At 37.1% G+C, this 15,794-nt stretch overlaps 1 protein-coding gene and 1 long non-coding RNA gene across 4 annotated transcripts; both read left to right on the top strand.

The window, feature by feature from the left end:
* On the top strand, positions 1 to 10,148 carry LOC103910028 (sushi, nidogen and EGF-like domain-containing protein 1). Of its 3 annotated transcripts, none has more exons than XM_087276946.1 (10): positions 1 to 94; positions 1,016 to 1,094; positions 1,202 to 1,252; positions 2,647 to 2,793; positions 5,255 to 5,388; positions 5,490 to 5,768; positions 5,875 to 5,970; positions 6,086 to 6,236; positions 9,882 to 9,964; positions 10,056 to 10,148. In XM_087276946.1, the coding sequence occupies exons 2-10, from the start codon at positions 1,037 to 1,039 to the stop codon at positions 10,134 to 10,136; spliced, it is 1,080 nt and encodes a 359-aa protein (XP_087133072.1). In that variant the 5' UTR covers positions 1 to 94; positions 1,016 to 1,036; the 3' UTR covers positions 10,137 to 10,148. The 3 variants fall into 3 exon arrangements, with proteins under 3 accessions (XP_087133072.1, XP_087133070.1, XP_087133071.1); XM_087276944.1 differs by having other exon boundaries at positions 29 to 94; positions 2,644 to 2,793; XM_087276945.1 differs by lacking the exon at positions 1 to 94 and having other exon boundaries at positions 993 to 1,094.
* Positions 10,149 to 11,043: 895 nt separating this feature from the next.
* LOC147841564 (uncharacterized) lies at positions 11,044 to 15,613 on the top strand. Its single transcript, XR_015504698.1, has 3 exons — positions 11,044 to 12,390; positions 12,429 to 14,578; positions 15,528 to 15,613. It is a non-coding gene; the product is annotated as an uncharacterized LOC147841564 (long non-coding RNA).
* Positions 15,614 to 15,794: the final 181 nt, after the last annotated feature.

The following is a 15,794-nucleotide window of genomic DNA, read 5'->3' as shown; positions in this document are numbered from 1 at the left end:
ATACCTGGATGTGTTTCCCCACCTACCTGATTACAGAGCAGCGACACTTTAAAACCTGTGAAACTCCCTGATAACCCACAGTATCAAGTCTGTGGTAAGTACAAACCTATTCTATAATCTTGCTTTATACGCTTTATCTTGATTTTATATATAGAATGAATTGGAATAAAAACATGCAAAACAAAAAGTTTAATGCTTTAAGGATTTTTCAAAACCAAAACACATTATACAATAAATAACTATGTGTAATATTCTTATTTTTTCCTCCATAAATCATTCTAATATGCTGTTTCTTTGGTGCTACAATATAATCTTTACTCTCATTTTTAAATCAATTTTAAATGTTAAACGCTCTGTGCGGTAATTGTTCGTTTTGCCTTTTATATATGTTTTTTACCTGTTTTGGACTTCCTCCCATACCTATCCAACACCACCAGTTGTGCGGAGATTGGTCTTTGATTTAAACAATGGATAGTTTTACCAATTAACAAAATTTGCAAACATTACAGAATTTGTATTTGCTGTAACAAGCATGCTATCAAAGTGTACTTGACTAATGGAATGAAAAGTTCCTTAAAATGGTACATTACTTTATATTGTTGTGCAAATTAAAATGCGTGTTTACAAGCAAGCATACAGGTTTAAATTGTTGAGAATATCCCTATGGATTTTAATCATCTAATTTTTTTAAATAAAGAATTTTATCAAGATTAATGAAACAATTTTATTCATTCATTTGTTGACACATTTGTTTGGAATTTCCAGCTCAAATACAAATATTATATTCAATATTCAAAATCAAATACTGGTACATTAGTGCAAGAAGAATTTAAAACACGGTAAAGTACATGCTGTTCAAAAAGCTTAGTTTTGACAGCTCTAAATCATCTGCCTGAGGGTAAGCATGTGAAAAGATGTCAAACCAGATGTGTGAAATATCTAGGTAAAACACAAATTTAACTTTGTAATAATGCATGGAGCTAATAATAATAATAATAATGCTCTCTGATTACAGGAGAAAACCCACATCATCATCATGAGATTGTTTCTGGTTTTACCTCATCTGCTGGTGTTTCTATCAGTGTTTTCTTTGAGTAAGGTTTTGCTGAACATTTGTTTGCTTGATCAGTCCTAATGTGACAAAGCTATTCAAAATACACAGATGTATTTCTGGATTTAACGATCACTCTCTCTTTAACAGCCAGAACACAAACATCTGCTCCATCAACATATGCAGCTACAACACCGGCAGGTAAGTGTAAACTGAGCAAACTTTAGGACTATTAAACCATTATTGACAGTTTTGACAGTTCTTTTTAGCACACAGCGGCAAAAATAACTACTGTATTAAACACGTCACCGTTTTTCTCAGAAAACATATTTTTAGAGGTGCTGTTGACTTGAAATGTTCCTCGTTTGTTGATAGCATAAATATATGCAAAGAAAACAAATCTAATTAGTTTACAAATGAAGTTATGTGTACTAAAATGAAATAAGAGACAGGGAAAACGTATTGAACACATGAAGAAAGGGAGATGTAGAAAGGCAGTGAAAGCCCAGACAGCAGCTGAAATCTCTGTTGTTCTTCAGCAACCCTGACCTTTATCAGTGTAAATGAATATCAGCTGCTTTAGTTGAACATCTACATTAGCATAAGAATAAAGATAAAACCAGGGTGGACATTACAGCAAGACGATGATCCAAAACACATCCAATGGAACTAACAAGTGCTTTCAGAGAAAGAAAATCAAGCTGTATAATAGCCCATCCAGCCACCTGACTTGAATCCAATAGAGAATACAAAATTAGATTTGATAGATGAGACCCACAGAATCATCCAGATTTTTACACTGTTGAAGTCTGTGAAAACATCACACCTGAGCAATGCATGTGACTTCTCCATATGAGAGGCTGCCATCACCAAAAAAAAAAAAAAAAAAAGCCTTTTATATTAAGTATTAGGGTTTTCACACCTGCCTTATTTAGTTCAATTAAATTGCACTAGAGTTCGTTTTCCCTCTTGGTGCAGTTCGTTTGGGCAAGTGTGAATGTAGCAATCATACTGGATTGCGCACCAAAAGCAGACCAAAAAAGCATACCAGGACCTGCTTGAAGAGGTCCTTCACCGTTTGCAATACATTAAAACATAGCCACAGCCGCGATTCATTCTCGAAATGTATAGTTTTTCTATAACTACTAATCTACTAATGCAAACTAACAATGCTTTAAAGAATTTGGGGCTTTAAATGCTTAAGTACTTTTAAAAGGGCTTCTTTTGGTAACTTTTTTTTTACTTTGAGTGATATTTACAACAGATACTTTCACTCTACAGTACTTGTCTTGTACTACATTTTTGGGCAAGTAGTGGTACTTTTACTTGATTATGATTTTCCAGTACTCTTTCCACCAATGGTTTTCAGGCAACACAATTGTATCTTTTTGAAAACACTTTGCAAAGTATATAAAATTGAAAATGCTGTTTTCATGCCGCAGTGTGAACAGTGAAAACAAAGGCTTTAAAAAAATTATGAATTTTTAATCATGTGATTAATTCAGCTAAAACATGGAAGGACACTGTACAGCAGTCATTTTGATGCTTCCCATTTAGATTGTAAACAACTGAGTTTTTTTTTTTTTCATCAGCAGTTACACAAACAACTCCACCACCAACACCAACTCCTCCTCAAACAAAAGCTCCAACAACACCACTGACAGCTACAACTTCTCCAAAAACACCAACAATAACTCCTCCAAGAACAACTGTAACAACATCTCCGACATCACCACTGCCAGGTAATTATGGGTCTCTTAATTAAGGCTGTGTTCATACTAATACATTTCATTTTAAAACTATTTTTTCCACTCTATTTTGGCCTTATGTTCATCTGTAACAACTGTATCTTTTTGTAAACGCCCTACTGGATTAGTTTGAAAATGTTGTTTTCGTGGTGCATGTGAACTTTAAACACAAAGGCTTTCATAAATGATGATGTATTTTTTTTTTTTTTATTTGTGACCAATTCTGTTAAGTGAAGTTTTCTAAACTAATTTCGATAGGAGCATGTGTTAAGATTGATTATGGCTGGCTTATCATCAGTAATCAGTAGGCCCACCCGGAATCTGCGCGCACAGAATTCCACAGATTTTTAGCATATCAATAATTTTGTTCATTTACATGAGTAAATGTGTGTAAATCTATATTTATTTAGTTTTTTACTTAATTTCAGTAATATTATTGACTAATGTAAAAATGTTCATCTGATTTATGTCACTGTTGTGTAGAGGAAAGGAGTGAGGACCCAAATGCAAGGAAATAATGGGTATTTATTAATAAAAATAAAAGCAAAACAACAAAACAAACTACCCTGAGGAGAAAAATATTAATAAAACAAATAAACAAACAAACTAGACTCGGCAGGCTGGCAAACTGGAGAACAGGACAAGACAGGAAACGACAACATATGACGACGAACTGGCACAGGAGAGCAGACATGAAGAGATTATAAGCAGAAGTAAATTGACACAAACAGGGGCCTGTTTCAGTAAGGAGGTTCAAACAACTCAGAGTTTAAACTTGAACTCTGAGTTGATTTACCGAGAGATTAAAAACTCAGAATTTTCGGTTTCAGAATAGCGCATCTGAGTCAATCAACTTTGAGTAGACCAACTCAGAGTTAAGCGCGCACACTGCGACTATAAAAAGGCATTATCAATGGAGCGCAGATATTACGAGTGACCATGGCAACATCTTAAAAAAAGAGATCACCATTTCTTTCTCCAGCTGAACTTGATGTGATCATGCAACGTGAAAGCAAATATGAGTATATATTTTTAAAAAGAAGCAGCCATCAGTGAAACAGAGACAGTTAGCATGGGAAAACAGCTCCTCAAGTTAATGCGTAATTTTACATTTAAAATATTTAAGTATAATATAATAAGTAATGTACTGTGTGATGTTTATACATTTTTCTAAACTTTTATTCACGTTTATCAGTTTTAATAGATTTAACAGTGCACTTGTGTGTCTGCCTTTTTTATTGACCAAGTGATAGAGGTTGATAAAACATTTAGAAGGTAAGCAGTACTAAAAATAATATTTAGAAAGAATACTAATCCCATTAATCTAGTTACAATACAAGGCCAGTGAATTTAAGCTAATTATTTATTGTTCTGTGTGTGACTAAAAGGTAGGTAATATCTATGTTTCCATCCAAATATATTACATAAATTTATGTGCAAAATTGGAATATTGTATAAAAGATGTGAATAAAGCAGCGTTCCCATTCAACGAGTCAAAGAGAACAAAATCGTCACTTCCTGATTAACTGGCACCAAATATCAACAGTAAAAACAGAATTTACTGTGGTAGAAGAAGCTGCGTCAATTATTTGTTTAATAAATGAAGCACACTGAACTGAACTGAAGCACACAACAAAAGCACGTGACCCCAATGTAAACAGAGCCACATGCTTTGACAACAGACGCAAGACACAAGCACATGATAGATGAACACCTTACCGTGCGCTCACACGTATGCAACGTGCATGCTTCATCTCAGCGTCTACAAAAACCGAAACCAACTAGACGGAGATGATGGGAATGAAACAGCTTGATGCTGAGAGAACAAAACACAAACATGAGTAAAAGCGTGCGTCCGAGACACGCAGAGCCCACCCATGACTGTGCACACACAGAGACACACACAATAACAGAAACAGGACAAGACAGAGCTAGTGTCCGGACTCGGCCACCAAAACAAGAATTTACAAGACCAGAGTGACAGAACCCTGACAATTTATGTACAATGCTGTTTGTAAAGTAATATTTTCTGTCTTTTACTAGATATATTATATGGCAAACTTGCTTTATTTACCAAATTAAGTGAATCTAATTGGATTTGCATTTTAAACATTAAATAAAACTTAAAAATATATTATTTTTATTTCATATATTAAGGTTTTAGTTCTGATACTTCCAAAATAATTCAGCAGAAATCCAAAGTCCTTTATCAAAATTCCCTGCAGAAATAGCAAAAAACGTCCGCAGATTCCGTCTGGCCCTAGTAATAAGTAATAATCCAATCAGAATGATCCAAGCTTACAATAAAAAGACTGATTTCACCCTACTGCCTTATCTTCATTTTCGGAAGAATCCCCCCCTTCCACCCCATCTCCTCATTTTCCTCCCTTTACCAGGAGGAGCTCTCGAGACCTGAAAAAAAAACCTGAAATGTTTGTTTTTTTTCTTCTGTCAGCACCACAAATCTTTTACCCGTTCGGTTCGGCAGCAGGAGACTCAATAAATCCTGCTGCTGATGATGGAGGCTCCTCTGTTATTCCACTGTTGAGTCCATTTCTGTACTTTGGCCGCACATACCAGCAGATTTACGTAAGAATCTGATTCAACTTTGTTTATCAGTTATGGATGCTGTTTAAAGTTCTCTGTGATCAGTAAAACATGCTACTTTGATTTGTTGATTTTTCCGGCAGGTTAATAACAATGGAGACCTCACATTCAGCCAGAATTTAGAACAATATGTTCCCTACGTATTTCCAGGTAATGGAAGTCAAGATATAATTGCTGGACTATGGACTGACCTTGATAACCGTGAGAGAGGAGTCGTCTCTTATAATCAATACACTAATGGAAGTGTTCTCACTCGCGCCACTCAGGATATCAACAATTATTTCCCATATCTGACTTTCAACGCTTCTTGGGTTTTTGTTGCAACGTGGGATAAAGTTGCTTACTATCCCGTTACAGACACAGTAAGATTAACACACTTCAGAAATCTTAATGTTTTGACTATGTATGATTTAAATAATGATAATGACTGTACAAATGCTAATAAATAACTAACCTTGTTCCTTTTAGAAAACATCTTTTCAAATGGTCTTAATTTCTGACAGTAGTAATTCATTTGTCCTGATGAATTATGGTGACATTGCTGTAGCGGGACAACAAGTGGAGGTAAAAGAAAGTCTATTGAGAACACAGTGTTTCTATTCTCCAATGCATAAAAGTGCAGTATATAGGCAACTCTATGAATACAGCAGACATCAATACTGTTTTATGTACTGTTTAGGCTGGTTATGACACCATAAACTCCACAAATTACTTTGTGATTCCTGGATCAAACAACGGGATCTCCATCTCAAATCTCCAGAACTCCAGTAATGTCAATGATCCAGGCCGATGGGTTTTCAGGGTGGACGGTGGACCAGAGACAAACAAAGGTAACTGTTTAACTGTATATTAAATGTCCTGGCATGACTATCTTGTCAACAGAGTCATAGAATTTCTGGAATATCATGGAAATTTACTGTAAAAGGTCTACTCCAGACATTGAAAGACAAATGTTTTGTCATGCAATATCAGGGATTTTTACTTGTCGCTTTGAATTTTAGTTTCTATGTATTAAAATGGAAGTTCATGTATTTTTTAAATTGCACTGTTTCACACCTGGGCGACGCAGTGGCGCAGTAGGTAGTGCTGTCGCCTCACAGCAAGAAGGTTGCTGGGTTGCTAGTTCGAGCCTCGGCTCAGTTGTCGTTTCTATGTGGAGTTTGCATGTTCTCTCTGCGTTCGCGTTGGTTTCCTTCGGGTGCTCCGGTTTTCCCCACAGTCCAAAGACATGCGGTACAGGTGAATTGGGTAGGCTAAATTGTCCGTAGTGTATGTGTGCATGTGTGTGTGGATGTTTCCCAGAGATGGGTATCCGCTGCGTAAAAATGTGCTGGATAAGTTGGCGGTTCATTCTGCTGTGGCGACCCCGGATTAATAAAGGGACTAAGCCGACAAGAAGATGAATGAATATATGTTTCACACCTAATGTTATGCTTAGCATATTTTCAGCTCCATTTTCTTCTGTTAATGCTGATCAACTGGCAACCTCAAATACAGTAACCATACCTGTTAAGGTTAACATGTGAGTATAATACACATTTTAAAGCTTTGGCTTCAAAATGATCACTTAAAGAGCCCATATTATGGGTTTTTGAAAATTCCCCTCCATGTAGTGTGTAACACAGCTCTAAGTGAAGTGAAGTATCCAGCTAAGGCTTAAATCTGTAAGAGTACAGTGTTTAAAACGGTTGATTCATCTAAAAAAAGAGTCGACTCATGGTGCTTCAAACGAGTCGCCTTGATACCGAGTCATTAGGTGTTTCGCCATGACGTACGAACGAAACCAAGTTATTCACTTGCACGCGCAAACCCGGGAGATTTCAAACCTGCGGCCCCGCCCTCTGACGCAGAAACCCAGACACACACACACACACCCACAAACACACGCACACAAACATGCCGGTCGATTGAAGTCACACTGCAGATGGACATTATCGATTCTCTACCCAAAGATGAAACCTCAGCATTATAACCAAGCAGTTGGAAACTACTGGAAACTTCTGGAAGCTACATGCTACAAAGAATACTTCATCTGCGTTTGTTAAAGGAAGGATCAGTAAAGAGTAAGTTAACTTACTGATGGACGTCAGGATGGGTTTCTTCCTCCATTTCTCAAGTGTAAGTATGTGCGATTAAAGTTGCCTCGTTGACTCTAGCTTGCTAATGTATTTAGTTGTGATTTGTTACTTGTAACCGAGTGTACTGTATCAGGTTAACTGGCTATATTCTCCTATCGCGTGCAAAGTCACGATAAAAACGCGACGCGTGCTGCTTTGTTTACGGAGCTCCGTGGTAGAGGTCTGCATTTAAAACCGTTACCGACCGCTCCCGCGATTTATTCGGAAATTTATTCCCGCGCCGCAGAAATCTGATAATAAATAATTATCAGTAATAATAAAAAATAAATAATTATCAGTAATAAATTTCCGAATAAATCGCGGGAGCAGTCGGTAACGGGTTTAATTTGGGACGGGAGCGGGCTGTCTTGCAATATCGCGGATATTGCTATGCGAATTAGAAAGAGAGAGAGCTTTGCCTGTGTGTCTGCTTGGTGCTTGTGTGTGTTAGTGCGCACGCGCGCGTATGAGAGAGAGAGAGAGAGCTTTGTCTGTGTGTGTGTGTGTTTATACAGAAAGCTTGGCTGTCTGGACTGTATAGCTGGGTGATTTTTGGTTTTGTTCTCCTCTGATCGGGCGCGGCGGGCAGAAAACGGGGTGGGTCGGGCACCGGGACAATAAATTCTTAATATAAGCAGGAGCGGTTGGGTTCAGGCTAAAACCTGGCGGGTGCGGGCGGAAGCGGGAGCGTTGTCGTCCGGAGGTGTGTGTTTTTGTGTGTGTGTGGCAGCTAAAATCCACACCTACACTATCGAGCGTGTATGAACTGTGATTACTTTTATATTGCTGATTAGCTGTTGGGCATTTCATTCTCTGACTGAAGGCAGTCGACCAATCGTGACAGACTGTCATCAGTCCAATCAGCGCAGATTAGCTTCGCGCTAAGGAGGGGTTTGGGAACAAATGAATCACTGGACGATTCATACAGGAGTCGCTGGGATAATTAGGTAAAAATAAATGCTGATTATAAGACCATGAAAGTGTTTTTTGACCTTGCATGCATATTAGACTGTTGTTGGAGACCCTTACAACCAAGATATGACCCTATTTCATGTATAATATGGGCTCTTTAAAAGCACACAGTTGTTGTGAGTGTACACAACAAAAAGTAGACACATAACAGATTTGATTGATGTATTGATCTTATCTGTATGATCAAAACTGAAAGTTTAATTTAAGTTAATTTCAGCAGTTTGACAACACCAAAGGTCAAAACGCGTATACGCGGTTTTCGACCCCAGAGGTATAAAAATAATAGACCACAGAAAAGCAACATTAAGTGTAAAGTTTTTTTTAAACTGCTTTAAAGCAATGAAATATGGGAGCTCTTCTTTTTTTCAAAATCTGTGGTAAATTATCCATTGTTGTTCTAATAGAGCTATTAATGTCATGCAAAATATTATTCAATCTAAAACCATTTCAATATGAATTAAAGCTGCCTATTTTTCTGTTCTGTAAATTTATAGATGTCATGGAAATTCCTCTTTTTACTCTGTGAACATGAGAAAAAAGTCAGGTGTATGAGCCTATTTGTTCAGATTCAATAATCAATGTTATATGATGCATTTTACTTTCGAATAGGTCAGACTTTACAATAGGTTCATTAGTTAATGTTAAGTAATGCATTTACTAACATGAACAATACATTTAATACAGTATTTATTTATGTTAGTTAACGTTAGTTAATGAAAATACAGTAGTTCATTGTTAGTTCATGTTAACTCATGGTGCATTAACTAATGTTAACAAGCATGGACTTGGATGTTAATAATGCATTAGTAAATGTTCAATTATGATTAATAAATGCTGTACATGTGTTGTTCATGATTAGTTCATGTTAGTAAATGCATTAACTAATGAACCTTATTGTAAAGTGTTACCTTTGAATATTTTTGTTTTGAATTGTTTGCATTTGGGAACTTGCATTATTCATATGTGTTGTTCAGATGGATATTCTGTGCCTTTTCTATTGAGGATATGTATGCTAAAAATTGTGTGCGGGCTCTTTATGAATTGCGTTTGTTAAGTCTGACGGCAGTCTTTAGAATACAGCGGAGTCACACAGTTCTCTTTACTTTTTAAATTTTTTCATGTATCTCTGAGTTAAGATTAAAAGACGACCTCTGACATGAATCGGACTATATAGTTTCTTGGACACGAAGCGAGTAAGAATAAAACTGAAAGCAAGATGCACACTCACATCAGGGAATTTAATATTTGGATTTTAACCTTGTGTCAAGTTTCATTTTAAAACTTACTCTGTTAGACTACGCTTAAAACTAACATACATATAGAAATTTAACAAATAATTATCATACTGAGTGTGTTTTTCTCTTGTCTGTGTTTGTTTCTGTTTAGAAAATGTTGTTGGACTTCAAGCAGACCTTGTCTCATTTTTGGACCTAACAGAAAGTGCAAACATGCAGATTGTTTTGCAGCAAGTAAGATGCAAACATAACTACAGTATGTGTACAAAAAGCTGTGCTGAAAGACAATGATGAAGTTTGACCTGTCTGTTCATCTTTGTTACAGATCAAGCAGGAGCTGGTCAAGAAAGGTCTTCCTAGCAACATAAACCTGGAGTTAAGAAAAATAAAAAAGATTAATCCATAGAGTCCATCAAAATTTTTTTTTAAATAAACAAAACCAAATGTCCAGTGGTGGTAATGATGCTTTCATATAAAAGATATACAAAACAGACACAAAATAGCATAAATGTAACATATATAAGATAATGTAAGATAAGATAATGTATGTAAGATAATGCTGTTTTGTAATAATCTCTGATCTATATTATTTTTTCTTATGTCATACATATTTATATATGATATATATTATATGTATACATGGGCAAAGCAGTGGCGCAGTAGGTAGTGCTGTCGCCTTACAGCAAGAAGGTCACTGGGTTGCTGGTTCTATCCTTGGCTCAGTTGGCATTTCTGTGTGGAGTTTGCATGTTCTCACTGCGTTTGTGTGGGTTTCCTCCTGGTGCTCCGGTTTCCCCCACAGTCCAAAGACATGCGGTACAGGTGAATTGGGTAGGCTAAATTGTCCGTAGTGTATGAGTGTGTGAGTGAATGTGTGTGTGGATGTTTCCCAGAAATGGGTTGCGGTTGGAAGGGCATCCGCTGCGTAAAAACTTGCTGGATAAGTTGGCGGTTTATTCCGCTGTGACGACCACAGAATTATAAAGGGACTAAGCCGACAAGAAAATGCATGAATGAATGTATTATATGTATACTTAATCATGCTGTTATGAAATATGGGTTAAATACTTTTAAGGGAAATTTAATGAAAGTAAAACTATAAGAATAAAGACACAATGCACACTTTCAGAATACAGACCTGTTGTTTTTGAAGGTTTAGTTTGTGGTAAAAATCAGGAGAGCTGCATGTGAAAAACAAATACTATGGACGTCAATGGTTGCAGGTTTCCAGCTTTCTCCAAAATATATTTTGTTTTCAACGGTGAAGGGAAGAGAGAGCAAATGATGATTTTTATTTTATTTTTTTTCATTTTGGTGTAAATGATACATTTAGTTATTATAATCAGCAGATTACTTCCTTAAAAACATTGTTTTATAGAATCACTTGTATTGTATATCTGTGTATTTTTTCAGGACATAATGTACTAATGTGCAGATTTTGTATGGATGTTTTTGAATATTAATTATTATCAAATATGCACTACAACTAAACATGATATCTGCATATATTTACATTCATGCATTTGGCAATCGTTTGATTTTATTTAAGTTCAAATGCAAATAAAATGTATATATTCCTAATACTTCATTTTTTATGTATTGAATTAGGAATTAATATTAGTTTGAGTAGTATGTTGTGCATGTCCAGTGGTGGAAAGAGTTCTGAAAAATCATACTTAAGTACAAGTACCATTACTTGTCTACATTTTTAGTGCAAGTAGAAAAAAAAGTATCTGTTGTAATTATTATTTAAAGTATGAGTAAAAAGCAGCCCTTTCAAAGTACTCAAGAGTAGTGAGTAGTGGCTATTACTCTGTAAGAAGCTGATGCATTTATATGTAATTTGTGGATGTGTGTAAACGCAACATTCTGTAGTGCATTTAGTTATTAACCAGCAGGCACACAATGCCATAAGACATCTATACTAGGTTAGATGTAGGTAAGGACAGCATTTTTTTGATGTCCAATAATGACGTCAAATGACATTGATATTTGGTTGATTTTAGGTTGTGTTGGAAAGTGACCAACATCCATTATTGTGCCAACATTTTAAACCAATTCTTCAGGGATGGCAACCAAAATGCAACGTCTGATAGACCATAGTGGTAATGTCCACACAACGTCAAGCTGTAACATCATAAGAAGTTGCTTTTAGGTCGACCCTAGGACATTGGCGTCGACCTGACGTTGGGTTCTGATGTCAACTCAATTTTCATTTCCAAAAGAAATGCAAAGTCCCCACAACATTGGGGTACAACATCAATCTGACGTCATGTTAATGTCCTGCGCCTGTGTCTTTAAGACCCTTTCAGTCATCATACAGTAAACATCCGTCATCTTCTCATCAGTGACACCATCTAAACTAGGGGTCACCAAACTTGTTTCTGTAGGGCCGGTATCCTGCAGATTTTAGGTCGAACCCTAATCAAACACACCTGAACAACCTAATTAAGGTCTTACTAAGTATACTTGAAACATCCAGGCAGGTGTGTTGAGGCAAGTTGGAGCTAAACCCTGCAGGAACACTGGCCCTTCAGGACCAAGATTGGTGACCCCTGATCTAAACAGTCTCTGGGTCAATGCGTGTAAAGAATTTAAACATTTTCTCTTGGACACATTTAATGCTTCCAAACAGTTTGATGCAATTATAAATCGCCTATGTCTTGAGGTAATTCATTATGGTAGATTTACCTTCTAGGTGTGATTTGGACAAGAAACATAGGAATGATTTTTCTAATCCCCCTAGACAAGAAATAAACAAAGTAGTGACTGCCGGTTGAAGGAAAGTAGTGGAGTAAAAGTACTGATACAGCACTAAAAATGTACTCAAGGCAAAGTAAGGGTGCTTTCACACCTGCCTTATTTAGTTCGATTGAATCGCACTAGAGTTAGTTTTCCCTTTTGGTGTGGTTCGTTTGGGCAGGTGAGAATGCAGCAATCGTACTCGAGTGCGCATCAAAAGACTAAATAAGCGTACTGAGACCTGCTTGAAGAGGTGGTCTCGGTACGCTTTCAAACGAACCCTGGATCGGTTCGTTTGTGGTGAGAATATGATCCGTACTAAAACAGGTCCAACCACAAAAAGTATTGCGCCTTTTGGACTAATTCAGCTGCCGTAGGCCGATGCACTGTGCATTATGGGATATGGAGGAAAAATATTTATTGACAGCGCTTTACCAGCAGAGAGAGAGAGGGGAAAACACTACCTGATGGATTGTTGGTAATATTTCCGCAAGATGACCATGTCGCAGTTTAGCTAAATTAATTCACGCCTCCTCCCGAAGTGACAAGTGATGCATTAAAACCCTGTTTTCCATCCGTGGCCACGCTTCATTACCGAAATGTATAGTTTGTCTAAAGCAGGGATAAAATCAGTCAGTGCAGTCGTCCCTCCAGAGTAAAAAGCGACATTTTGTGTCTGCCAGTTTTGTTTACCTGCGGGAGTTCATTGGAATTTTCCCGCATGTGAATTCTGACCAATCAATAAGCAGTTTAGGAAATATGTTCAACAACATCTGGCCAATGAGAGATGTGGATTTTGTCAGATGACTGTATTTTGGTTCGTTTCAACTGGTTCGGACCAAAGCCAGCAGTGTAGTGTGAAAACAACCCAAAGATGGCAGAAGATGCAACATTGTATCATTTATTGCCCTTGGTCCGGACCAAGTAAAGCGAATTATAGATGTGAAAGCACCCTAAAAGTACACCTTACCTACTTACGTAGAAAATTACAATTCCTGAGAAAAACTACTCAATTGCTCAATTTGAGTATTTGTAATTTGTTACTTCACACCACTGTGCATGTCTTAGTTCACATCGCATCTCCATTCACCAGCACAGTCACCATGATCAGCTCTGAGGACTACCTTTCCCAGAATTCCACTCCCTCCACTTTCACATTTTACTCCACCATTGTCTGTTCTCGATTCCTCACCTCCTTTTCTAACCTTTATACTACATGCCAGGGGTCCTATTTGACTAATCTAAAGGGTTTGTAGTAAATTAGCATGAAGAATCACACTCAAGGCAGGAGAGCAGTACAGCCAACTTTTTGCAACGCTTTATCCAAATATCAGGATACACAACTCAGTTTCACATCACAGCATTGGTTGTATAGCATTTCCAACCACTGCTTAAGATCCCCATCTAGTGTTCAACCTAAAGAACTAGCATAGATCTCAATCCACCACACTTCTTCCTTCTTTAAAGAAAAACAATCACTCCCAGCCAAAAAATAAAAAAAATAAAAATGCATTAAAATTGGACCACAGGCTGCTCATAACTGAAGAATAAAGATCGAGTATGCTCTTGGGAGCTGTAAGTGAGTGTTTTTGCAAATCTACTCTGCATGTCTTCAAGCCTGTCTAGTTCTTGTCAATACAGTATATGACAGTGGACCTGTATCCCTGTCAACCACTGCGAGAACTCGTTGCAACCTGTAGGCATAATGTGCCACATTAGATCTTTGCTGTTGTAATGCTCTTCTTTCTGTTTCACTTGCTTTCTTTGTACTTTGGTTGCCAGATCTGGTAGAAGCAAACCAATAAAACATTGTCTGTTCAGAAGAAGACAATCCTGTCGTAGTCTGGGGAGTAATCTTACAGTGTAACTAAATCGGAACCTACTCAATCTTATCTAAAAAAAAAAGTTTGTCCTCACATTTTCTTGAGACCATTTTTAAAAGCTAAGCATTTGAGGAAGTGAGCAGTTCTGGTATGTCGATTTCCATTCATATCATGAATGCAGCAAAATCCACACTTGTACAATAAGATCTGTTGTTTGATAACATCTGAGGCATACACTGAAAATCTTAACTTTTATGTAATGAACTGAGAGGTGGCTATACAGGTAGATGTTTGGTAAATATCTATGCATTTTAAATGAGAGTTCACAACAATCAGAAACATCTTCCATTGAAATGGACCCACAGAATCCTCTAATAGAAACACTACCCTAGTAGTAGTAGTAGTAGTAAAAAATTCTGGCCCAGATTTGGCATAAATCTGGCACAGCAGGCATTCATCCGGCACTGGCATACAGCATGTGGGCCAAACATGGCCCGGGTTTGGCAGAGGTGGCACCGTTTTTAAGGCGGCACACAAGATTTGGGCCAGATGAAAAACGTAGTATTTGGCCCAGATTTAAAAATTTGATAAGTGGGCCATGTGAGTTTGGCCAGTCTTGACCCACATTTAAAATACACTAAAATCATTTTTGAGTAAAGAAAAAAAATTATTTTCAATCAGGTCACTTTGAGAAAAAGCGTGCCCATAGTGTGCCTAAAGCGCATCACTCCATGGGATTATCAATTTCATTGCAATCGTGACACACCAACCTATCTGGCCCAGTTCAGGCCCAGTTATGAGTTATTAACTTGGCTGAGAATTGGCCCAGATATGGTCCGTGTTTGGCCCTTGTCTGGAAGCCAGATTTGGTCCAGTCATGTACCGTAATTCACTGCGGCATGTGGGCCAAGCAAAACCTGACTGTGTGGGCCAGAGCTGGGCCAGAGAAATTTTGCTATGTGGGTATGTAATAGAAACACCTGTGTAATAGAAACACTTTGTAAAATAACTTGTAAAAATATCCATTCAAGAAGAATTAACAAACTCTGAAAAGTCTTAAAATGTATAACACCTACTTTGAGCTGTATAACCATGGTATAGACAGAGGCATTTACAAGCTTGGTCCGTCTCTGTATTTGCAGAGACGTGTAATAGAAACACCTTGTAAAATAACTTGTAAAAATAAGCTATTTGCTATGCTATAAGTAATGAACTGAGAGGTGGCTATACAGGTACATGTTTGGTAAATGTCTATCCATTTTAAATGAGAGTTCACAACAATCAGAAACATCTTCCCTTGAAATGGACCCACGGAATCCTCTAATAGAAACACTATGCATTAGTAACACCAGTGTAATAGAAACACTTTGTAAAATAACTTGTAAAAATAAGCTATTTGCTATGCTATAAGTAATGAACTGGGAGGTGGCTATACAGGTACATGTTTGGTAAATGTCTATCCATTTTAAATGAGAGTTTACAACAATCAAAAACATCGT

This window comes from Danio rerio, chromosome 12 (assembly GCF_052040795.2).
Source record: "Danio rerio strain M-AB ecotype USA chromosome 12, GRCz13ab, whole genome shotgun sequence".
Classification (NCBI taxonomy): Eukaryota; Metazoa; Chordata; class Actinopteri; order Cypriniformes; family Danionidae; genus Danio; species Danio rerio.
Note: the sequence above shows the minus strand (reverse complement) of the source record. Positions and strands in the feature narration are given on the sequence as shown.